Source organism: Dama dama, chromosome 13 (assembly GCF_033118175.1).
Source record: "Dama dama isolate Ldn47 chromosome 13, ASM3311817v1, whole genome shotgun sequence".
NCBI classification, from domain to species: Eukaryota; Metazoa; Chordata; class Mammalia; order Artiodactyla; family Cervidae; genus Dama; species Dama dama.
Window position 1 is genome coordinate 49,856,539 of NC_083693.1, and position 26,041 is coordinate 49,882,579.

Sequence of the window (26,041 nt, forward strand, 5' to 3'; positions counted from 1 at the left end):
TTATTTTTGGCTGCACTGGGTCTTGGTTGCTGCATGCGGACTTTGTTTAGTTGCAGCAAGTGGAAGCCTTTCTCTAGTTGTAGTCCATGGGCATCTGATTGTCGTGGTTTCCCTTGTTGCACAGCACGGGCTCTAAAAAGATCTGAATTATTATAAACAATTCTTCAAATAAATTATTTTGTATGTTTTTACCAATTGTTTTTAATATTTACTTAGAAAAAATTCCTAAGGGTAGGATTGTACCCAAAGGTAAGGAGTCCTAATATTAGGCTTGTGACCAATTAGTGGCAAAAATGCCTGGGTTCAAAGAATGGAAAAAAGGCATTGCTCATTATAATCATCAAAAAGCATTTAGTCAGCAGCAGATATATGACCATATTGGTCATTAAGACATGACTGTTGGCCTTACAACGAGGTCAAAACTTTTCTCTTCATGTGATTTTCAAATAAAATGTACCAAGATATAATCTACCAAGAATTCAGCGTGAAGATGCTGTGATGAAAGACATAGAATGTTAATTCAAGAAGGGACTATAGTAATTTTATGGTATAAATAAATGAAAATAGGCAATATAATTCAAAAGCTTTTCTAGGTTTGTAATCATAGAAGTTTGAACAAATAGATAAATGAACCTAGTGCTGCAGCTACTAAGTCACTTCAGTCGTGTCTGACTCTTTGCAACCTGATGGACTGTGGCCCACCAGTCTCCTCTGCCCATGGGATTCTCCAGGCAAGAATACTGCAGTAGTTGTCATTTCCTTCTCCAAAATAAACCTAAGTACTTAAAAAAAATTTTTTTGTCTTCTACAAAAACGGAAAAACAGATTTATACAACACAAAACAGTCCCTCCAGCCTAAGTTGGCTGATCAAGTTGATGACCACATCTGCCTCTAAACTGGAATTTGGTTGCCGACCCAGTAGTCCATCTAGAGGTGTCTCTGTGGGCTTCTTTCTGGTGAGTCTTGCTGGTTGGTTGTTCTCAGGACATTTTGGCTAGCCTGCCAGTCTCAGGATAGCTGTGGTGCCGGGAGGCACATGTGATCTCAAAGGCTAATCATGGTAATCATGGCGATACTGGCTACACTGTTGGTAAGGTACACATTGAAGTGTCTCTGGGCCAACTGTCCCTTCCTTGAGTAGTCTTGCAACTTGAGAGACTGCATACCTCTCATGACATTATCAGAGAGAAGAAATTTTCCTCTACCTTTCTAGTTTTTTCTGGCTGTCTAAAAATTGACATGAGATGGATTAATGGAAGAAAACCAAACAAAAGTTTAATCACATGTATACCTGGAGGGGATCCAGGTAACTGAGTAACTTGCTGTGCGTGTGTCTGTTCAATTGTGTCCCACTCTTTGCAACCCCATGGACTGTATAGCCCACCAGGCTGCCCGGTCCAGGGGATTTTCATGACCCAAGGATCAAACCTGCGTCTCTTGCGTCTTCTGCTTTGGCAGGCAAATTCATTACCACTGCGCCACCTGGGAAGCCCTGAGTAACTTGCTAAAATGGCTGAAACCTTTACCTTAAATATCATCTTTAGCTAAAGATAAAAGAGGATGTTTGGAGTAGTGGTTTGGGACTTTCAAAGGGTAAGAAGGCAAAGCACATGGAGATGGAAGAGCAAATGTTTGGTAGATAAATGTTTGCTGGGCCATGCAGAGACAGTGGGACACAGAGAGGACTTAACAGACTTTGTTAGGCTTCTCCCTGTCTAACCACACCTAATTTATACTATCGTTATCTATGATAACAGCCCCTGTTAGAAGAGATCCTCTGCCTACATTCTTTTAGTCAGTTGGGGGAAGGTCTAAGTTTCTTTCTGAGTGTTTTGGGCCTTGATTGTATTCGGCTCAGAATAATGTGCCTGCCAGAAGGACATTTTCAGGTGGCAAATTTTGCTCCATTACAACATGAAAGTTGGGCTTCTTGTTTGCCACCTAGAGTTCTTTGACCTGTTGACATCCTTCTTGGCCATCATCTTTCTTGGCAATCCAGTTTTTCTTGGGCATCAACATCATCTGGACCTAGGACTGGAAAGTCAGGATAAGCTATTAAATATATTGCTTTATAATAAAAATTCAGACTGTCTGCATCTTAGGACCAGAAGAAAACTACTGAGGGACAATCTATTCCCTTTGTGTTTTGCGTATGTGGCTATTCTGAGGGACACTTACATGGACATTTAATTTCTCAGAAAGGTTGAGTTGCTTGGGAGGGAGAAGTCCTTTCTCCTTTATAGCACTAAAGAAGAATGCTGAGATCCTGCAAAACTCAGTGTGACCAAAGTAATAATAATGATAACAATAATGTATTTTAAAGCTTTATTTCGTATACACTTATCCCTAAAAAGGGCTTCCCTGGTGGCTCAGATGATAAAGAATCTGCCTGCAATGCTGGAGACCAAGGTTTGATCCCTGGGTTGGGGAGGTCCCTGGAGAAGGGAATGGCAACCCACTCCAGGATTCTTGCCTGGAGAATCCCATGGACAGAGGAGCCTGGTGGGCTATAGTCCATGGGGCTGTGAAGAGTTGGACATGACTGAGCAACTAACACTTTGACTTTATCCCTAAAAATGAAAAGGGCAGAAAGTGCAGATTCTCACTAATTGCTGCAACTTCCAAAGGTGGTGGGATTTTTTAGTCTGCCAGATAAATCAGAACTTTATAGCAAGGCTTTCAGACCAACAGGCTAAATCACTAACCTGTTTAAAAAATGGAAACTTTGGAAACATGATGAAGAACGTGACTCCATTTGAAAGGCAAAATATAGATCCACCTCAATGCATTTTATGTTCTTTGGGACTAGAACCTGGAGTTCTAAGTTTCTTGGTTGCAACAGGAACATCACATCCTGTAGTCTCGAATATTTGGGCCCAGAACATGTGATCTAATGCCATTTCTCTAGTCAGGATAGACCTCCACCCCACCCCTAGTCAGTACTTCACATCCATGTGTTACTTTTTCAGTCGGGTCCGACTCTGTATGTCGCTATGGACTGTAGCCCACCAGGCTCCTCTGTCCACGGGATTCTCCAGGAAAGAATGCTGGAGTGGGTTGGCATGCCCTCCTCCAGGGGATCTTCCCGACCCAGGGATAGAACCTGCATCTCTTATGTCTCCTGAATTGGCAGGTGGATTCTTTACCACTAGCATCACCTGGGAAGCCCCCCTTCTTGTCCACATTAGGCTACATCATGCCCAGACCACCGTTATACTGTATTCTGTTTAGGAGAGCTGCATGTAGCCAAGAATCTAGCTTTTTATTCTTTACAGAATGGTGCCTTAGATCTGTATGAGATTTGGAGGGAAATAAAATAGCAAATGACTTTCATTCTTAACCCCAAATGAGTGACTTAAGGAAAAAACATTCCTGCTTTCAGAGGACCAAGATGAGGTGGCAAACAGAACCCTAGATGATCAAGTTTTAGAGATCAGTTTAATATATATAACTTTACTATTAAAAATACCATAAATTCACTGATATAAACAGAATTTTCCCCTGAACTCTCCACACCTACAACTCCTAATCTTATAGGAAAAAACCATCAGGAAGAATTTATGCACCTTCTAAGCTGAATGTCCCCAGCACACAGTGGGCACCCAGGGGATGTCTGCTGGGAGTCAGTCCAACACTGACATCTGGTTCGATGAGTTTGATAATTCTGATACATGCTTAGGCTGAATCAGGCTGTGATTCAATCTATTTGTTGTCATCTGATCTTCTGTCAGAAATTCCTTCCCAGGTAGGATTTACAGAAGTTACAACCCCTCCTCTTGATCTCTCTCAGCTCCATAGGTAAGAGATTAACAAACTCAGGAGGAAATAGATAGGACAGGTGGCCCAGTCTTGCTAATTAAGGGAACTTTGGTCACCTGCCAGGGTGGACAAAGCAAACCAGCACACATTTTTCCATTTCTTCACAGTCTATTAGGTAACATATAATAAATACGCCTCAAGTGAAAGAATTTAAAGTCTCAAGCCTAGGGAATTCCCTGGTGGTCCAGTGGTTAGAACTCTGTGCTTTCACTGCCGAGGGCACAGGTTCTGTCTCTGGTTGGGGAACTAAGATCCACAGGCCACATGGCCTGGCTAAAATAAAATAAAGTCACATGCCCAGAGTCGTCTTATTTAGCCATTCTCTCCCATGTTGACCTTATGTCACCAAAAATGTCTTCTATGGATATCCATGTCATTAGATCCCTTTACTGCTGTCTCAGTTATGTGTAAACACAAATTTTCATTTGCATCATAGTCAGTCTCCAGACAGTTAACTCTTGAAATTATGGCTAAAAGTTTTCTTTGTTGATTGCTTTTAATTATACTACAATAGAGCTAACAGGGGAGAGAAGCAAATTTGCTTAGGGGAAATACTATAATACTATTTGGCACACACTTATTAAACCAGTTTAACTTGATTTTGCTATATGTTTTTAAAGATTTTTTTATTTATTTTTAAAAACATTTATTTATTATTTATTTTTGGCTGCATCGGGTCTTTGTTGCTGCTCACGAGCTTTCTCTAATTGCAGGCTTCTTACTGCAGTGGCTTCTCTTGTTGCGGAGCGCAGGCTCCAAAGGGCTGGCTCAGTAGTTGTGGCACATGGGCTTAGTTGCTCCGCGGCATGTGGGATCTTCCCAGACCAGAGATCTGTGTCACCTCCATGGGTAGCGGTTTCTTAACCACTGGGCCTCTAGAGAAGTCCGTAACTTTACCGTATTTTTGATTGGCCAAGGGTGGGTAAGAGACTTTACATAACTGCTCTCTTAATTCCTTGAATTAGAGAAAGTCCTTGATTTTTTTCTTAGCTCCTTAAATAGCCTGTGTTAATCTAGCTCTTTTGACTTTCTCCATGTACATTCATTCTATCTCCACTCAATAATTATTTGGGGCTTGTGTTTTGGATCCAGGTATTTAAGAAGAATGACTGAGAAGGAAATTAGGCCAGATTTATTCCACAAGGTGAGGCTGAAATAGGAGTTGATCTTAAGCATAAAGCCAAAATGAAATCAAGCACATAAAAATATGCAAGGTGATTCTGAAGTTTGCTTCTAAATTAAATATAAATCTGTAGCAAGCTACATCATTTTTCCGAGTGAGCTCAGGGCCAGCTGGCAACCTCTATAGTTGTTTGCAATGTAGTAAATCTACTTAAGGCCTTGAGTTCATCTGTCTTCCTAGTCAAGTTAGCCTGGCATCCCCCACCCCATCCTGAGTGCCACACAGCATGTGGAATGTGGGGTCTTCATTTCCTGACCAAGGATGGTAGAACTTGTGTCCCCTGCATTGAAAGCGTGGAGTCTTGCCTACTGGACTACCAGGGAAGTCCTGAGGATCCTTTTCTTGAAACTCATGAAAATAGGACAACAGATTCTGTTATCAGCCTCAGCAGTGGCAATCATTCACTCTGTTTTTTGTTTTTGTTTTTGCATTAAAAATTTTTTTAAACCTTTATTAGGAAGTTGATTTCATATTCTCTCCTGCTGGAGTAAGCCTGTATATCTAAGGATGCTAAAAGCCTTACTGCCAAGCCAGTCTTGAATATAGTCTAAACTGGGAAAGGAGCCTTCTTTGGGGTGGTGGCCAAGAAGCTCGTCAGTTGTAGATGTAGCTTAAAAGGCCATTGGCTCACTTACAAGAATGCTGGCAGCCTCAACATTTACTGCAAATTCTTCTCACTAGTTCATTGTTTTTGAATTTCTTTCCCACTGGGAAACCCAAGAATGTCTCTTGCCTTAGTGTACCATTCTCAGCTGATCTCTTCCCCTGAGATGTTAGGAATGGTGCACTGAAACATCCCTGGGTGAGTCACAACCCAAGAGGCAGGAAGCCATGCAGGTTCTTCTCAATGTAGCCACTACCCTGTCTCTGTGTGACTCAGTCTGCACTCATAAAAGGTCATAAACAACATGCCTTGAGAAGTATCTGATGCTTAGAAGTATCAGAACCGGAAAGTATCTCAAATAGCCTGTGAAGAGGGGAACTAACTGTCCTGGCTCACTCAGTACTGACAAGTTTCCTGGGACACAGCTTTCAGTGCTGGCCCTGGCAATCCTAGACCAACTGGGATCGTTGGTCACACTATGCTGAGTTACTTAGCAGAGAAGGAACTGAAGCCAGGAGGCTGACTTGCCCACACTAACAAAATTAGTCATAGGCAGATCTGGAATTAGAATCCATATCTGTTGGTGCTTGAGTTCAGTACTCTTTCTGCCCTGGTCCTTCCTTATATTTCCACAGGGCCTTGCACACTATAGGTGCTTAAGTGTCTGTTGTGATTGGTTTTTGAGTTCAAGGGAAATGCTTTTCACAGATATGATCATTCCTAATTAGCCGTGATCTCACTCAAGGTCATCATGAATCAGTAATCTCTACTTCTTGAGTCTGAACAGAATAGACTGAGTGAAGGGGAGGGAAGTTTAGTGAACAGTGACAGAAGTGGTTAAGAAAATAGAAGGATTGTGCAAAGACGGAAAGACCTGTGTGTACAGGTTGGCTGAGCAACACTGTAGCAGGGGACACATAGAAATACAGTAAGGGTGTAAACACCGATGAGAAGGGTGCGTTATTTCCCTGTCCTCAGAATGTGGCAATAACCATGTGATGAAAACAGTATCACCTGCTGTTCGTGTTATATGTTTTCCAAGGACTTCAAAAGGAACCAACTCCAGCAGTATTTGTCCTTCTAGGTCTGAGATCTGCCCTATTTTTCCTACCAGTTTTCTCCCCTGGATACTTAATATTCAGATGTTAATAATTAGCATGAATTACGAGGGATCCTTAAGTCTGTTTTATCCAGATCTTAGTGATCTCTCGTCTAAACACCGCCGTGTATGCCATTCTGTGCTCTAGTCTTTTCAGCTGCAAAAGGCGCTGGTGTTATCTGTAGGAGGGAACAGAAAAAGCATGAGGAATGTGCCTAGCTGATGACTCAGACTAGAGAAATGACTGCTAGAAACAGGGGTCCAGGAACATTGTTTATTGTGGCTCTTCAGGCATTCATTCTGTAGGGTAGTGCTTGGCACTTGATTTCTTTTATCTGGAATGGAGCCCAAGGAAGTAGTACATGAAAAGGGAGCGGCATAAACAAAATGGAAGTGACTAAGGTGTTTTGAGACTTATTAAGATGGGTGTTACTCTCAAAATGGAAGCCAGGTACCTACTTTTCTATTTCACCACACCATTTTCCTGTTGGTGGCCAGAGACAGAGTTACCTGTTCTGACTAATCCCTAAAAGCACAGGTAAACAGAGGCAGAGCTGACCTACTTTGTATATACCTGTATAGTGTTAATCATAAATTTCTTGTAGGCAGAGGTCAAGCAGCCTCACAGTCATTCTGCTTTAGGCTGAAAACCACACTGGGAGCGGGCCTTAGATAGGGTAGTGCTTCTCAGAAAATGAGAAGCATGAAAAAGCAAGAAGGAAGATGAAAAACAAGTGTTGGGATTATTAGACCATACCTTGGACATTCTGAATCAGATTTTCTTTTTCATTTTAAATAAACTTTAAAATTTAGAACAATTTTAAATTTATAGAAAAGTTGGGAAGATAGTGAAGAGTTGCCATATATCACACATCCAGTTTTGCCTGCCATTAATATGTTATTATATATTAGTATGGTACATTTCAACTAGTGAACCAAACTGATGCTTTATTATTAACTAAAGTTCATACTGCATTCAGATTTCCTTCGTTTTTTAAAAAAAATTTAATTTTTGGCTGTGCTGGGTCTTTGTTGCTGTGTGCAGGGTCTTCATTGCTGTGTGCAGACTCTCTCTAGGAATAGTGCATGGGCTGCTTTTATTGCAAAGCATGGGCTTTAAGCTTGGAACCTTCAGTAAGTGCAGCACATGGGCTTAATAGTTGCGGCTTGCGGGCTCTAGATCTCGGGCTCAGTTGCCCCACAGCATGTGGAATCTTCTAGGGCCAGGGATCGATCCTGTGTCTCTTGCATTGGCAAGTGGACTTCCAACCACTGGATGACCAGGGAAGTCCAGATTTCCTTAGTTTTTAACTAATGTCCCATTTCTGTTCTAGGATCCCATCCAGAATTTGTTACATTTTTGTCATCATCCTTAGGCTCTTTCTGGTTCTGATAGTTTTTCAGACTTTCCTTGTTTTGGAAAACTCTGATGGCTTTGGAAAGTACTGGCCAGGTGTTTCATAGAATACTCTTCCATATGGTTTTGTCTGATGTTTTTCTCATAATTAGACTGGGGTTATGGGTTTTTAGAAAGAAGACCACAAAGGTAAAGTGCCATTCTCGTCACATAGTGTCAGGAGTGTGTGTGCTTAGTCGCTCAGTCCTGTCTGACTCTTTGCAATCCCGTGGACTACAACCCGCCAGACTCCTCTGTCCCTGGGATTCTCCAGACAAGAATACTGAAGTGGGTTGCCATGCCCTCCTCCAGGGGATCTTCCCAACCCAAGGATTGACCCCAGGTCTGCAGCATTTCAGGTGGAATCTTAACTGTCTGAGCCACCAGGGAAGCCCAAGGATACTGGAGTGGGGAGCCTGTCCCTTCTCCAGGGGATCTTCCTGACCCAGGAATCAAACCAAGGTCTCCTGCATTGCAGGCGGATTCTTTACCAGCTGAGCTACCAGGGAAGCCCAGTGTCAAGGGTACTTATTATCAACATGACTTTTCATTGTTGATGTTAATTTTGATCACCTGACTGAGGTAATATTTTAAGGCTTCTCCACTGTAAAATTTATTCTTTTTTCCTTCCCCTCTTTTTTAAAGGGAATTACTACCTGCAGCCCACACTTAAGGGGTAGGGAGTTAGGCTTCACATAAATTATTTGGAATTCTTTTGCATGAGAGATTTGTCTATTTTCCACCATTCATTTATTCATTCAATAATCTATATTATCATAGACTCATGGACATTTATTTTATATTATTACATGTCCCCATTGTGTTTTGATCATTTGCTTTTAGCATGTTATTACTTTCTGACATGTGGGGGTAGGGGCACTCATTTTTTTCAATATGCTTTCCTTATGTTTCCAGGCACACTATGTGTAAGCAGATATTGACAGGGAAGAATTTCTTTCTTATGTTTGTGAGATCTTTTGAGTCACATGGGGCCTAGCTAAAAAAAAGAGTCTTGGGCCCTTTCTCTGAAGATTCTGATTTAGTGGTTCTAGGGTGAGCTCCAAATATCTGGATTTTATAAGTTTTCCTCCAATGATTTGTAGGATCAAGCGTGTTTGGTAAGCATAGCCTTAAGGAAATTTTAATTAAGACTTTTGAATAAGGCTTAATTTACATAACAGCTACAATCATGGCATTGAAAGAATAAATGCTTTACAGTTGGAGTTTCAAGTGTTTTCAGATGCACGCTGTCATTTGTTTCTCATTGAAATATGAAGGAAGAAGAACATTTTGTAAATGAGAGTGAAAACCCAGATGGTAAGGTGGCTTTCCTAAGATCACATAGTTGCATACACCATACATACACCATACCATAGTCAGTAGGCAGAAAAGAAAAGCAACAATAGAATGTGTTGTATTTTGAGAACCGAAGTAACATTACTAAGTAAAATAACTAAAAACATAGCTATTAGCCTTTTGGTTTTTTGAATAGTAAAGATTTGTTTGTAGTGTCTTTTCCTTCCATCACAGTAAACTGTGTTCACTTTGTATACTGAGCAACTACTCTCTGCTGAGATAGCCTGGTCTCTTAACTTCTCTGTAACTAACTCCTTCTTTGAAACTTTGAGATATAAATCTGTTATTTTTCTAGGGCTGCCATCTCAAAGTACCAGATTCTTGTTTTAAACAGAAACTTACGCTCTCAAAATTCTGAAAGCTAAAAGCCAAAATCAAGGTGTTGACTGGTCATTTTCCCTCCAAAGCCTTTGGGGAAGGAGGATGTTGCTTCTCTAGCTTCTGGCAGGGCCAGGCATTTCTCCATGGTGGCAGTGTAGCTCCAGTCTCTGCCTCCATCTTCACATGTGCATCTTCCCTCTGTGTCTGTGTGTCTTCCAGTGGCATTCTCCTCTTCTTACAAGGACACTAGTCAGATTGGATTAAGGTCCCACCCTATTGCAATATGACCTCATTGTAACTATTTACATTTGCAATGACCCTGTTTTTCAATAAGGTCACATTCTGAGGTAATAGGGCTTAAGACTACATCTATTTGGGAGACATAATTCAGTCCATAACAAATTCACATACCACAGAATTCATCCTTTTAAAGTGTACTGTGGTTTTTACTATATTCATTTGGTTGTACAACCAACACCACTGTCTAATTCCAGAACCTTTTCCACATTCCAAAAAGAAACCCCATACCCGTTAGCAGTCACCTTCCCCTCTAGCCTCCCTTCACTGACAGCCAGTTATCTACTATCTGTTTTTATGGATTTGCCTATTCGTAACAGTTCATGTCAATGGACATTTCATAAAATGGAATCATATGGCAAGAGGCCTTTTATGTCTAGCTTTTCTTACTTAGCATACTGTCTTCAAGTTTTATCCATTTTGTAGCATGTATCAGTACTTCATTCCTTTTATGGCTGAATAATTTTCTATTGAATGGATATCCCACTTTTGTTTATATATTCATCAGTTGGTGGACACCTGGGTTGTTCCCACTTTTTGGTTACTGTCATTAATTCTGCTGTGAATATTCGTGTACAGGGGTTTTTTTTTTTTTTAGTATGGCCATACTGGGTCTTTGTTGTAGCATGCATACTCTTAGTTGCAGCATGTGGGATCTAGTTCCCTAAAAGGGATTGATACCCAGGGCCCATGCATTGGGAGGGTGGAGTCTTAGCCACTGGACCACCAGGAAGTCCCCATGTACAAGTTTTTGCATGAATGGACTTGCTGGGTCATATCATTAATTATGTTTAACATTTTGAGAAACTACCAGTTTTCCAAAGCAGCTGCACTAATTCTCACAAGCAATGTAAGAAGGTTCCGATTTCTACACATCCTCCCCAGCACTTGTTATTGTCTTTTTGATCACACTCATCCTAGTGGAAATGAGGTGGTATCTTACCGTGGTTTTGCACTGCCCTCATGACTAAGGATACTGAGCATCTTTTCATGTGTTTATTGGGCATTTTTATATCTTCTTTGGAGAAATACCTGTCTAAATTCTTTGCCCATTTAAAAATTGAGATGACTTTTCATTATTACATTTTAAGAGTTTTTTATATATGCTGGATGGTCTCTCTCTCTCTCTCTACACACACACACACAAACACACACACAATATAAATTTAGATATGATTTGCGAAATTTTTCCTCCCATTCTGTGGGTTGTCTTTTCATTTTCTTGATGGTGTCCTTTGAAACATAAAAGTTTGTAATTTTGATGAAGTCCAACTTACCTACCTTTTCCTTTGTCAGTTGTGCTTTAGGTGTAATATATAAGAAACAGCTGAAAAGTAGGTACTTTAAAATGGTTAGAGAAAAGATGATTTTGAAACTCACATCATGAAACGTGCTAGACGGGTTTTCAAGGACAAGCATGGAAACCCCAACCATTTAAACTAGAATGAACTGTTTTAAATGGTTTAGACTTGTCTTTGCCCAGTGAAAGTGAAAGTGAAATTGCTCAGTCATGTCTGACTCTTTGTGACCCTGTGGACTATAGCCTACCAGACTCCTCCGTCTACGGGATTCTCCAGGCAAGAATACTGAAGTGAGTTGCCATTTCCTTCTCCAGGGGTCATCCCGACCCAGGGTTTAAACCGAGGTCTCCCGCCTTGCAGGCAGACGCTTACCCTCTGAGCCACCAGGAAAGCCCCGCATATTTGCCCAGAGACAGACCTTTTAGGTGATTTCTATAAGTTCCAGTACTATGTTAAGAACATAAATAACCAAAGAAACACTTTAATATTGTAGAAAGTTCTACAAAAATTTTTATACAACATTGAGAAATCAGAATGGTCACCTTATTACTGAAAAGAGAATGCATTTGCGATGAAAACCTATAGCAAATGGCAGAGTCACAATACAGCTGACTGGGGAAAAGGAAGTACATGTTCTAACCACATCTCATCTGATATTGACTCATGATAGTCTGTTGACCACTGAAATAAAAGTATTTCCATAATTTAGCAAATCTATTTTTACGAAGCCTTTGTGTTTAAATGAAGGCCTAGATGATGTGTTTCTAGTATCTGACACTATTAGGGAGGAAGGGGTAGGAGACTCTGGCAACTCAGGAAGCAGCAGGTACTCCTCCGGCATTTGATTATAAACTACAAGGCCCAGAGCTGGGTTTAAGATCAGAAACAAGTAACCAGCAGAGAAATACCAGGGCTTCCACCTCATTGTTCAACGGAGAACCTGTTTTAGTTGTAGATGCACTTTTCTTTTTCCCCCTTGAGGACATTTGTACTAACTTCAATAACAACACTAACAAAACTGCTTTTGCTGTGTCACTAGCATGCTTTAAATTACTTTAAAAAATAACTCACTTGTTTTGTTCTTTCTTGGAATATTTTATTTTATAAAGCAGTCCACTCTTGCTGATATGTGTTTATATGCATATATACATATATACACACACATATACATATATTTGCTTATAAAGTTTTTTCCATCTAGATTGTTTTTCAAAGAAGTGATTAAATTTTGATCCTAATATTTAAGCAAAACAGTGTCAACATTAGTTTTTCATTGGTAGCAATGACCTCTTATTTTCTTTAACAATAGTTAAGACTCCTTTAAAAAAAAATAAGTATTTTCTGAAATACTTTGTCAAAGAGTGTTATGTGGACATGTACTGAGAATGGTTATCACCTAATCCAGAATTTTTTCCAAGTACCCAGTGGAATCATCATTTTATAATGCCCCAAGTAGACCTGTGCTGGAGTCCTAACCAAACAGGCAATTAAAGCAAGCTAGCTTCTTTGAATTTATAGACCCTGCAGTTGTATTTGTGGTCTGTACTGGATATATTCCATCTCTGTATCATAATGCAGAATTCCATTTCCTCAAAGCTAAAAGCCCAGGCATCGGTTTATCAGACTGATAAACAGAAAAGTCAACATAGGCGCAATTCATGAACCAGCAGATGAATGTTGGTTAACCAGCAGTTAAATAACCATATTTCTGATAAATTGAGGTCTTGCAAGGGCTAACAAGTTATTTGTAAAGAGCAAAGTACATTCAGTTGATGGAGAAAATGCAATACATCTTGACTCTACAATTATGTTAACTCTATGGGACTCTTGAAAGATAAGTATGGGCAGACTGAAGCTTCAAGATTGTTAGCATGATGCAGCCATTAAATGCCCAGAAATGATTCAACATTTTAACTTGATAGTGTTTGGGTAGTATCGATTTTATTTCATAGATTGTCAGTTTTTTATTAACATCATAGTTTATTAGCTTGAGAGTTTAATTTCTTCCCTCAACATGCAAACTAATATTGTAATAAAAAGGGAATTTTTCTCTTCAATATAAATGTTACAGAGTTCTCATAGCACTATGCTAATATCTCTTTTATAGCACTTAGTTGTATCTTTTAAAGTGCCTTAATGATCCCTTTAGGTTGTTGGTGGAGTTTTCTTTTATAGAAGTAGAAATTTTGCTTTAGGTGCTCCATTAATAAAAATATGGTATCTCCAAGGTTTCTTTTTAAGAATTTCCATGATAAGCTTATAAACATTGGATTAAATAGAATGAGACTATTTGTTTTTCAGTTGCTAAGTCACGTCTGACTCTTTGTAACCCTACAGATTGCAACATGCCAGGTTCTTCGGCTCTCCACTATCCCCTGGAGTTTGCTCAAATTCATGTCCATTAAGTTGGTGATGATATCTAAGCATCTGATCCTCTGCTGCCCCTATCTCCACCTGCCATCAATCTGGGTCCTGCCAGCATCAGGATCTCTTCCACTGAGTCAGCTATTCCCATCGGGTGGCCAAAGTATTGCAGTTTCAGCTTCAGCATCAATCCTTCCACTGAATATTTAGGGTTGATTTCCTTTAGGATTGACTGGCTTGATCTCCTTACAGTCAAAGGGACTCTCAAGAGTCTTCTCCAGGACAATTCAAAAGTATCAATTCTTTAGCACTCAGCCTTCTCTGTGGTCCAACTCTCGTATCCATACATGACTACTGGAAAAACCATAGCTTTGACTAAACGGACCTTTGTTGGCCAAGTGATGTCTGTGCTTTTTAACATGCTGTCTGAGTTTGTTGTAGTTTTTCTTCCAAGTAGCATCTTTTAATTTCATGGCTGCAGTCACCATCTGCAGTGATGCTGAGGCCAAGAAAATAAAATCTGTCACTGCTTCCATTTTTTTCCCCTTCTATTCCTGATGCACGATCTGAAGTTTTTTAATGCTGAATTTCAAGCTAGCTTTAAAGAGGAGACTCTTTGACCTTCATCAAGAGGCTCTTTATCTTCCTCTTCACTTTCTGCCCTTAGATTAGTATCATCTGTATATCTGAGGTTGTTGACATTTCTCCTGGCAATCTTGATTCCCGCTTGTGATTCATCCAGCCCTGCATTTCATGTGATGTACTCTGCATAAAAGTTAAATAAGCAGGGTAACAATATACAGTCTTATTGTACTCCTTTCCTAATTTTGAACCAGTCAGTCTTTCCATGTTGGGTTCTAACTGTTGCTTCTTGAAACAAAAGTTTCAAAAAAAAAAAAAAAAAGAAAGAAACAAAAGTTTCAAACCCACATACAGGTTTCTCCGGAGACAAGTAAGGTAGTTTGGTACTTCCATCTCTTTAAGAATTTTCCAGTTTGTTGTGATTCACAAAGTCAAAGGCTTTAGTGAAGAAGTCAGTGTTCTTCTGGAACTCCCCTTCTCCATGATCCAATGAATGTTGGCAGTTTGGATCTCTGGTTCCTCTGCCTCTTCAAAACCTAGTCTATACATCTGGAAGTTCTCAGTTCACATGTGCTGAAGTCTAGCTTTAAGGATTTTGAGCATAACCTTGCTAGCGTGTGAAATGAGCACAGTTGTATGGTAGTTTGAACATTCTTTGGCATTGCCCTTCTTTGGGATTGGAATTAAAAGTGACCTTTTCCAGTCCCGTGGCCACTGTTGAGTTTTCCATATTTGCTGACATATTGAGTGCAGCACTTTAACAGCATCATATTTTAGGATATGAAGTGGCTCAACTGGAATTCTGTCGCCTCCACTAGCTTTGTTCATAGTAATATTTCCTAAGGTCCATTTGACTTCACACTTCAGGATGTCTGGCTCCAGGTGAGTGACCACACCGTCATGGTTATCCAGGTTGTTAAGACCTTCTATGCATAGTTCTTTCTGCCCTTAGAAAAACATAAAGCTCAAGGCAAATATTATATCACTTTGTTTCAATCCAAGTCACTTATCAATAGATTTAATTTGTAAAGAATTATTAAGGGGCAACTGCTTTATCACAGTTGGAGACTTATTAAAATAAAACAGATGTAAAGAATTTTTTATGTGTTTCTCAATTTTAAGTATTCACCTTTGAACAAGTCAGAACTTATATCAGTATCTAATTGTATAATCATTATTCCCATGGAAATTGTAGAGGTCACAAACTTCTCCCAATTTTTCCTGTTGTTTTAGCCATAAAACTTTTGGTGGAAATTTGGAGAAATAGTCAATGAAAATATCTTCAACAAAGAGTGAAGAAAACTCTGGAGGGAATGTGGAACACTGAAAGGTGGGTTCAAACCTCAGCCATTAAGCCTCTTACCTTCTTTATCAGTAAAGATATCTGTAACTAATTCAGCATTGTATTAAAGAGAGAATTCCCTGCAGTCCAGTGGCTAGGATTGCTTCCACTGCTGGGGGCCTAGGTTCAATTCATGGTCAGGGAACCAAGATCCTACGAGCTGAAGGGTAAGGCAAAAAAACACAACCCCCTAAACAACCCAATATTGTATTAAACAAGATGATACATTACAAAGAAAAAGGTTATAGAATAGTGCCCAACTCAAAGTTCTTAATTCTATGGCATTGGACATGATATTTTTTCCTAACTACTAATACTCGTATAGCACCTTTAATCCAGATAATTCAGGATGCCAGGTCGCTAAATGATGAGCAGAAACCTTAATGTTTACAAACATACTAAATGAAACAAAAGAATATAAAACAAACAAAATTTTATCCTGAGAATATCCCATTCTAGCATTTGCCTTGCAAAGGGATACATTTCTGAGTTCAAATTCATCCTACATCAGTGCAGTTCAACATTTTTTAAGTGTCTAGTTGATGTCACACAGGCAGTTATAGAAGACAAAATTTCTCACTTTCAGGAGGCACAGTCTAAAAGGGAAATATTAAAATGTAATGTGATGTTCAATGCATGGAAGAATATATAATATCTGTAGGAACACAGATGAAGAAGGAGTTACAGTTGCTTGGTCTGAGGGGAGGGTAAGAAGCCTTAAGGAGTTACCTAGGGAAAGTGACATTTAAACCAGATCTAAAAGGAGTGGAAGTCAGCCAGATAGAACAGGCGGAGAAGGGCATTCACATGAAGGGAACAGCAAGTATACAAATTCATAGAGACAATTAGGAAGACAAAGAATGCAAACCACTGCAAAGAATGTGCGCAAAACAGGACTCTTCAAAGAAAATAGGCTAAGTTTTAGAGAAAATATTATTTGCTCCACAGAAATGATTTTCTGGGCTCTTTAAGACTAACCAGCCATCTTTTGTGGGTAAAATAATTTCACATACAAGAATGATAAAGAAAATTAGCTTTATTTATGTAAATTAGAAAAATTGATAGTAGTGTTAGAATTTGTCAAATGTTTTCATTCTGAACAATTTACAAGTGTATTTATATACAAACATAATAAAATAGAGTACATCACATTGTTTTTGCTTGACTCCACGTGTTTCTCCATTCTGAACATGCCCCTCTCACTTTGGGTTTTAATTTTTAATGGGGAAGTGCTTTGTTTTGACACAGTGTTTAATTCACACAGTATAACACTGAAGTGGAAGGAGAGTCAATGATCATCAACAATTAAAAAATACTTTTCAACCAAAATGACTTTATCATCAGATTTTTCTATATTAAAATGTTTCATGTTAAAAAAACATACTTTTATTCATTGATGATCTAAATTTGTACTAAATTTAACATTTATAGAAACCCATAGTTAATTAAAATATAGATATGAATTATATTAAACTCATTGGTATGAATGTTTGCCACAAATGAAAATGAAGAAAATTGTTAGGAACAGAGGTAAAAGAAAATCCATGGGAGAAATAGAAATGCCCTCGTTATATTTAAAATGATTAAAATGTCAATTTTCCAAACTCAATACAAATAAAACCAGTAGATCATAAAATGTCATGATATTTATAGATACCGAATCTTAAGTTACACTGTAGGGCTGTAATTAATTTGTACTATTATATATATATTAGATACTTCTAAACCACGTTTCCTAAATAGCTTTCCAGTCACTTACATTGTTTGAGAACTCCAAGAAAGTTTAATACAATTATTGAATAAGGCAGAATTTTAAATTAGCAATTGGGATACAATGTAAATGCAGATAATTTATTTAGAGTCAAATCTATATCTGTCAATGTATTAAGTATATCATATGTATATGGACTGTTAGAAGAAATAAATTTTGTTTTTAAAGCAGTGGTTGGTTTTCTGAGTTTAATTCTTTAGCATTTTATTGATATTCCTGGCAAGAATTCTGACTGAGCTCTGTGGTTTTATTACATGAAAGAAAAAAAAACAAAACACACACACCACAAAAAGTAAGTTGGCTGTGACTTTCCAAAGTAAGCTATTTAAATTAAAATAAATAGCCAGACCTCAAGTGCACTTGTGTCTAAAATGTCACTTTTGCCCCCAAAGTGAAGGAAATGATCAAGTATTGTGTTAAGGTGCTTACTAGTTTAAAAAAAAGAAAAGAAAAATCACAGGAAGTTGGTCTTTAACTGGATGCTTGAACTCTTCCCAGAGTTATCAGTATGTTTAGATGTTGGTGTCTTGACTTTGACAGTTTCTTGATTGCCCTTTATAGCAGCTTCAAGGCGGGCTTTCAAGGCTGGAGAAGAAGCCATTACACTTTTAAAGACGGATGAGTACTGAGGGCCAATCTGCATGAGATTTTGCAAAGCAAAGTCATGGAGATTTCTCATTATGGAAGTTGCTGATCCCAGGGCATTCTCATCCAAAAGGAAGGAAATGAGGATGGGCAGAAGACAGGCCACAAGCTGAGAGCCTGGAAAGTAAACAAACTATGTAAGCCTTGGTTTCAGGGGTGTAAATGTTCCATACACACTTGATAGGAACCTATTTCCCCAACCTGAAGGGAAGCAGTTCTTCTGATCTCTTCTCCCAAATTGATACTAAGTAATATCAATACTTGGGGTTAACGTCAACATCTGCCTTTCCGCAAGTGTGAAAATACAATATTAAGTGACTAATGGGATGTTTTATACTTTAAAGAACATTCAAGTTCTGACTTTGGACTAACTGTTGGTATGCATTCAGTGCTAGCACTTACGGTGCTGTTCCTCAGCAACGGCCACCAGTGCTTCCAGGACCTTTATGCCTTCTTGAAAGATCTGAAGCTCAGTAGTTTCTTCAGGTTTTCTCCTATCTATTTCCTGCAACTTTTCCACGATAGAGGATACTAGAGAGTAAATGTATGGATAGGAAACAGCTGGATTTGGATACTGAAAAATGGAAAGGAGGAGCTGATAGGTCTTGATTTGTACCTAGTCAGATAAAAGACAAAAAAAAGTATAAACCATAAATACAAATTTACATTAAAATGTAAGTTTTAATTAAAGTTTTAAAAGTTTAAAAATGTAAAGGAAAAAATTTTCCCACCGACCCCCCGTGCCCAAACTTAAAACTTATTTCTATTTTATCTTCAATTCTGGAAGTCCAAACACTAAATTCAAGCTTGCCTGCTAACAGTGGCTGTGACAGCTTGGAGTGGGAATCAAGTGGTTAATTTTTCTTTTTTTGACAGGTTTCTATTTTCCCTCTTTATGTGTCTTTCTGTAATATATATATATATAAAAGAAAAGAACTTTGAAAAATATTTTGGAGATTTTGGAAAACGTTTTAGATGAAGAATCACATATATTTGATGCAATGAAGGCGTCAGGGAACTGTGTCTAGACTGTATTAATGATGTGTCACCACATATCAGAGGCACGACTTTGAAACTGCTACATAAAGCTACTGTTAGGACAGAGGAAATAAACAGGACAGAAGAATAAAAGATGACCACATCAGATATACAAATAATCACTGTGATGATATTTGAATAATTGTTTTTTTTCTGAGAGAAAACCTGGTTCCTGAATTTTAGAGTTTCTATCTATTTGTGATCATGTGCTACAAACTTATTCTGTAGCACCTAAAAACATAGGAAATTAATCAAGCAAATAAAAGGATCAGAAAGGAATGGGATTAATTTGTATGTGCTGTTTTTGAAATCGGTCTCATTATTTTACAGTCATACACTGAAGGCATGTGTTAGAGTCTTCCTTTCCTTTCCCTTCTGCAAGGAAACCCACTGAAGTTCTAGGAATGTATCAATTTTAAGATGCCCCTATTTCAAATTTAGTTGGTGGTATTTTTAATATTTTCTTTATCTTTCTCTAACTAACTACATTCTATCCTCAGGGCCAAAAAACAAGACCATTATTATTTGACTTTAACCTAAGAATACAAATTAATCCAAACCTAAAAATAAAAGCTTTAGTCTGGTACTTTTTGTTGGAACCAACAAAATCACAAAAGTTTTTAGAAGCCTAAACGTATTCCTATTATAAACATCTGTCTTCTAAAGACACTTACCATAGGATCTTTTATCTCAAGAGTGGCCTTAAATTTCTCAATACAGCGTTTCTGAAGGCATGGGATTGTAGTTACTTCTGGACTTGTAGACAAAATAAATACTGTGATAGCGGTAAGCAGACTGACTTCATCAAGTTCTTGGTGTGTTCCATCTACTAAGGAGAAGTAATCAATGAAAAACAGATCCTGATACTGTCGTATTTACTGTCTTATATATCTGTGAAACTTTCTCCAAAGTTTGGTAGTAACAATTTTTGGGGGCACCAAAGGGTTACAGACAATAAATAGTGATTTACTAAGAATCTGGCAAATGATATAGCTTCAAAATGCACATTTTAAGTAATTCTAGAGTCAAGAATTACCAAAGTAATTATAATCTTCACAAGTAAAGAGATCAGTAAATACATATATATATTTACTAGATATATGCATTTATTAGTTGTGTGACCTTGGATATTTAACCCTGTCTTCAGTTTTCTCATCTGGAAAATGAGAGTAATAGTACTTAAGTTTGTAAGTTAAATGAGTTAATCCTCATATAGCATTCAGAATAGCATGTTGTACATAAATGCTCAAAATAAATTAACTATTATTATTTTCATCAGAGAGAAATACAGAGGTGCTTGGAAATGGTCTTTTCTTTGCTAAGTTTAAACTATTCATATTTTGATAATACATGTGTCAAGTGAAAATAACATAGCATTTTGTTACATATACTATTTCGTAAGAGTACAGAAAAATGTGAAAATCTGTGTGTGTCACAATCATTTAAAGGAATTTTCTACTAGATGTAATTTATCTTCATTTTCCAAAGTCATACTCTCATTAAGTAATTTTAATAAACCTGCTGTGGAAAATCAATGTTATTTGAAAAGGCATGGAAAATGCAATTCATTAAATTGTGTAAGAATGGATTGCTACTTAGGAAGAAATTACATATACATATTCTTTGGTAACATCATCAAATATTGAAGAAACTTTTTATGTGCCAGGACTCTTTCTGGCCCTAGGAATGCAGTTTACAGAGAAGATGTACTATATGCCAGGAAGTAAATAAAGAATTTAATTTCAACTAGTCACAAGGTCTATGGCAACCAGGAGTTGCTACACTGGGCAGTCAGAAGAAGATTTGAGGAGATTAATACTTGAGTTGACACTTGCAACACAGCACTAATGAAGGCAAAATATTATAGATGAGAAGGAGATATATTTATACGAATAATTTGGATAATTTTAAGGTAAAATAGGTGCAAGGCCAACATTTAAAATTATGAAAGCATTATTATAAGCACTTTATATTTAATCCTCACAGTAACATCATGAGGAAGGTATTCCTCATTTCCCCCATTTTATGGACAAGAAACTGAAGAATAGAAATTCAGTAATTTGCCAAAATCACACAGTTATTATTAAGGTGTTGAGTTTGATTCCAGAGAATATACTGTTACTTATAATGCCACAGTGTTTCCCATACAGCCAAGTTAGTCATTTACAGTGACCTGAAACTACAAGAGCTAGTCTATGTAGTATAAAAATGTCTTTTTATTCTCCGTAAAGAATGCTCTCCTGGGTTCCTCTTCCCATTTCTTCTAAAATTTCCTTATTCTGCCATTCATGCTCCAATTCCCTTATGTGCTTAGTCTCTCGGTCATGTCCGACTCTTTGTGACCCCATGGAGGGTAGCCCGCCAGGCTCTTCTGTCCATGGAATCGATTCTCCAGGCAAGAATACTGGAGTGGGTTGCCACGCCCTTCTCCAGGGGATCTTCCAAACTCAAGGACTGAACCCAGGTCTTCCGCATTGCAGGCAGATTCTTTTATCATCTGAGCCACCAGGGAAGCCCAAGAATACTAGAGTGAGTAGCCTATCCCTTCTTCGGGGGATCTTCCCAACGTAGGAATAGAAGTGGGGTCTCATGCATTGCAGGCAGATTCTTACCGGCTGAGCTACCAGGAAAGCCCAATGTTCCTCTTAATTCTCTTTTACCTACAATAAGATGCAAGGTTCCCTTAACATTAGCTTTATGTGGTAAGGAATTGAGGCCTCCTGCTAACAGCCAGTGAGAGACTGAGGCCTCTTACCAACAGCCACGAGCCAGAAATGGGTTCTTTAGCTGTGACCCTGGCCATCATCTTAACAGTAACTTCATAAGACACCCTGAGACAGAACCACCCAGCTACACAGCTCCCCAGTTCCTAACCCTCCAACACTGTCAGATAACAAATGTTTGTTCTTTGAAGCACTAAGTTTTGGAGCAATCTGTTATGTTGTAAATGTTTTCCCTAGCACGATCAGCCCCTTCCTTACTTCTTCTCACTAGCGAGTCCAAATCCTCCATGTCCTAACCTCATTCCCTGACAGACGACAGAAAACCATCTGTGTGCCTGTGCGTGAGATGAAAGAGGCAAGCTCAACCTAACAACCTACACTTATTACTTTCCATCCTTACCTCCTGGTCATCATATTGGCAGAGATTCATCCTTCTAAATGTGCTGTGAATTTTTGCTTCCTTTCTGCCTAGAAAAGGATGCTGCTTTCTTCCCTAATAGTTCCAACTACAACACTATCTCCACCTTTTCTCCCCATTAGCTAGACCCTCATCTGAAAAAAAAAAAAAACTTCCTTGACCCTGTATCTTCCTTCGCTTTCTTCCAGTCAAGAGAAGCCTGAACTTGATCCTTCCCCTCCTTACTTCACATTTGTGCCTAAACACTGTAAGCATGATCTCCAGAGTGTAATTTACACTGCTGCTTAGTCTCTAGTCATTAAAACTCTTTTCTTTGGCTTCTGTTACTGCATTATATTCAGAATCTCCTCCCATCTTGTTGCATAAACCCAAGTTAGGTGATTTCAACCATCCCATAGGTGGCACTGACAACTCCCGAATACATGCAGTCTAAAACCATCTCTAGCCAGACTTTCTTGAATCCCTGAGCACTTCACAGTTTGTTCCACTTGATTATCCTGTAGGCATTTCAAAATCAATTCACTCTCTTCCCCTGAAAACCTTCCCTTTGATATTTCTGTTAAGAGCACCATGAATGCTCAAATCACCTTACCCTTTCAACTCCTATACCAACTACCAGTAAATTCTATCACTTTGCTCCTATTTTAAGAAGACACATGCCTATTAAAGGCAGTCCAAATCATTAATCATGCCAAACTTTCCATCATCTGACCCTGTGTACTATCCAACTTCATTTCTTTACTCATTACCGTTCACTACCTTCTTACTCTTTCCCCTCAAACCTACATTCACTCATTGCACTATTGCTGTCCCCAAATATACCATACTACTTAAGTTTCCTGGTCTTGTATCAAAATGTGTGAGAATACATTTCTATGATGTCTGTGTGGAGAATGGAGAATACTTTCTTATCCTTTAAGAAACTTTTTTCAGAAATCTCTTCTGGTAGTTAGAGGGGTACCACTGAGCTCCCCTCCATAGGGGGAGGTCCTGCCCAGCTGTGAGGAGCATGGTCAACTCCCTCAGGCTGACCTCAGCCCCAGAGCTGCCTTGACTGACAGCACAGTCTTCAGGGGGCAGCCACATCTGAGCTGAAGTGCAAACACTGTTGTCCTTTGAAGGGCACTGACAGGCAATATTCAGAGGACCCCCGCAGGTGTGCTGAGTTCTGTTGGACACTTGTACTGCAGTTGACTTCTTTTGCCTAACACTGCTTTCCCCACTGCCTTCAAAGATTTTTGTTCGCCAAACTGCATCTCAGCATGAGCTTCCACAGAACCCTATACCGCAACACTCTGCCTGGTTCACTCAAACAGAACCATTCTAATTTTTTGCCAGTTGTCTCTATTCCATTATACTAGAAATGCAGTGATAAGTAAGTTATTACTGTTGCCTTCAGGAGTTTCTATGGTATTAGTCACACCCAATGGCAATTTGTAGGCACTAGACTTCCCTAGACTCCCAACTCTGGGCACAAAGTGTGTGGTCAATTAATTGCTGCATTCAACTGAAATCTTTTTACCACATGAAACAGAATATGGTGAACTGTGACACTGATAAACAGAACAAAGAAGGCAGGGTTAATTATAATATGTGTAAACACTTTTTATAATCCCAATGACAATGTTGAAAATAAAACCTATATAACAATAACAGAGAAAAACTAATTTGAATGGATATTGAACATAATACTGGCTATCATTTACTAATATACACCAAGTAAAAAGTGAAATAATTTTCATGTATGATGTTACTGATCTAACAGTTTCCTGTAACACAATCTCCTTATTTTGTTAATGAGAAAACTAAGGCTCAGAGAATTAGATAGCTTGTCTAGTCACTTAGCACTGGTGCTGGAGTGAGGATATAAACCAGATTAGTCTTGAATTATAATGTATATCTTATCCAGTTTTCAGTATACTGTGTATATTAAAAAATTCTGACATGGATGACACCATATTTTTAAATTAACATATTATTACATTTGAAGGCCTCTCACTGTCAACACACAGGCTTCTAGCCATTTTTTTGCATTAATGTTAAAGATACTAAAATGAGACCATAGATACCTTCTACCTATGATACATACCCTCTAAATATGTAGTGAACACGGTCTCCTCTAGGCGAGACTGCCAAACACAATCAAGTAAACAGCTTATTCTCAAAAAACCGTCCGTCTTGCTTTTTAAAACAAATTGCACAACTGCTTCCAAAAAGCCTGACTTACCTGGATCCCAGCAGTCAAGAATCGTAGTTAAAGCACTACGGAGAAGGTCCGTCCAAGCAGTATGGCTCTTTTCTGCTCGGGCCATGGGAGAAGCCAATATTCCCTTCAGAGCCTGTAGGGAAGCTGCAACCGTTGAGGACAGCTGGCCTCCAGGTAACTTCACAGCAGTTTCCCTGAGGACTCCAATTGTGAGGTACAGTATAGTAGGAAGGATTGAGATGCTTCCTATAAGACATTTTGAAAAACACTATTTCAGTCTATATATAGTTCCTCAAAAGAAATTACCAAATAAGTAAGGTTATGTCAAAGATTTCTAGCTTTTAAGATTATTTTTAACAGTTTTAATAACCTTAAGATTTTAAAGGCTGGATTAAATTTAGGTTCTAATTGGAAATGTTATTTAAATTATATCACAGTATCATTATCTTGTGCTGTGTGATTTTATTTGGTAGCTGACAAACACTGAATTTACTTTTTTTAGTGTGGTAAAATATTTTTAACAAAAATTTACCACTTTAACCTTTTTTTTTAAATTTGGCTGTGCTGGGTGTTATTTGTGGCATGTGGGATCTAGTTCCCTGACCAGGGACCGAGCCCAGGCCGCCTACATTGGGAGCATGGAGTCTTAGCCACTGGACCACCAGGAAAGTCCCACTTTGACCATTTTTAAGTGTATAGCTCAGTGGCATTAAGTACATTCACTACCACTATGCATTTGGGGGATTTATTTTATATTAAGCCTTGCAATTTGCAGTGAGTCAGTACAAAAAATTAAAGTTTCCATGGCCACCAAGTAGTTAAAAAGTCACTTTGTTTAAAAGGAAAGGGAAGAGACTAAAGTTAAAACAGTCAATTAAGTTTTCCCAGGGGCTATCCACAAAACTCATGTGTGTATTTTTGCCCTTAATCCTTTGCTAGTCACTTTTTCTGCACTCTTGGTATAAGGCAGGTGTGAGAATAAGGAATACAAGGTTTTAAGTCAAATTAAAGCTTGAAGTTATATTAAAAACAAGACAGCATATAAGTCTGTCAAGTCACATTTAAGCAGAAATATGCTTACCAATTAAGTATCTATTAAGTACTGAGTCCTTATTATGTGCTAGAGTACTAGAGGGTAAACATTTTCCTGGAAGTAAGACATACATCTCTGTGTGTGTGTGTATATATATATATATTTATCTTCTCTATATAATAGATTACATATAATGCCTCTATAAAAAAAAAAAAAACAACTATGTATATACACATGGAAGCTACACACACAGAAAAACAAAACTCAATATGAGCCAGAGTTTTTGGGGAAGCCCTCACAGATGAAGCAGGGCTGGAGTTGAATTTCAAAGGAAGGCAGAATTTTAAAAAGAAGAGAAGGAGCAGTGTCATTTCAGATCAAGTAACACAACTGGCAATAGCACAGAACAGGGCTAAGCATGGAACCTCCTAGGTTTATGGTTCACACAGAAGGTATCAAGAGGCAGCTGTACTCGGCAGAGCCCTATGGAGAGCCTTAGACACTATATTAAAAGTATGGACTTGATTCCAAACAGAACTGGA

General features: G+C 38.5%; 1 protein-coding gene across 7 annotated transcripts in view; it reads right to left on the minus strand.

The window, feature by feature from the left end:
- Window positions 1-16,686: 16,686 nt before the first annotated feature.
- The window catches only part of HEATR5A (HEAT repeat containing 5A), a 93,702-nt gene continuing 84,347 nt past the window's right edge, over window positions 16,687-26,041 (minus strand). For 6 of the 7 annotated variants that reach the window (XM_061159066.1, XM_061159067.1, XM_061159062.1 and 3 more), the window contains 4 exons: window positions 24,488-24,712; window positions 19,794-19,948; window positions 18,484-18,697; window positions 16,687-18,198 (listed from right to left, as the gene is read on the minus strand). In XM_061159066.1, the coding sequence (XP_061015049.1) occupies window positions 17,891-18,198; window positions 18,484-18,697; window positions 19,794-19,948; window positions 24,488-24,712 (902 nt within the window). In that variant the 3' untranslated portion in view covers window positions 16,687-17,890. The remainder of the gene's footprint in view (window positions 18,199-18,483; window positions 18,698-19,793; window positions 19,949-24,487; window positions 24,713-26,041) is intronic. The other variant, XM_061159065.1, reaches the window with a different exon arrangement.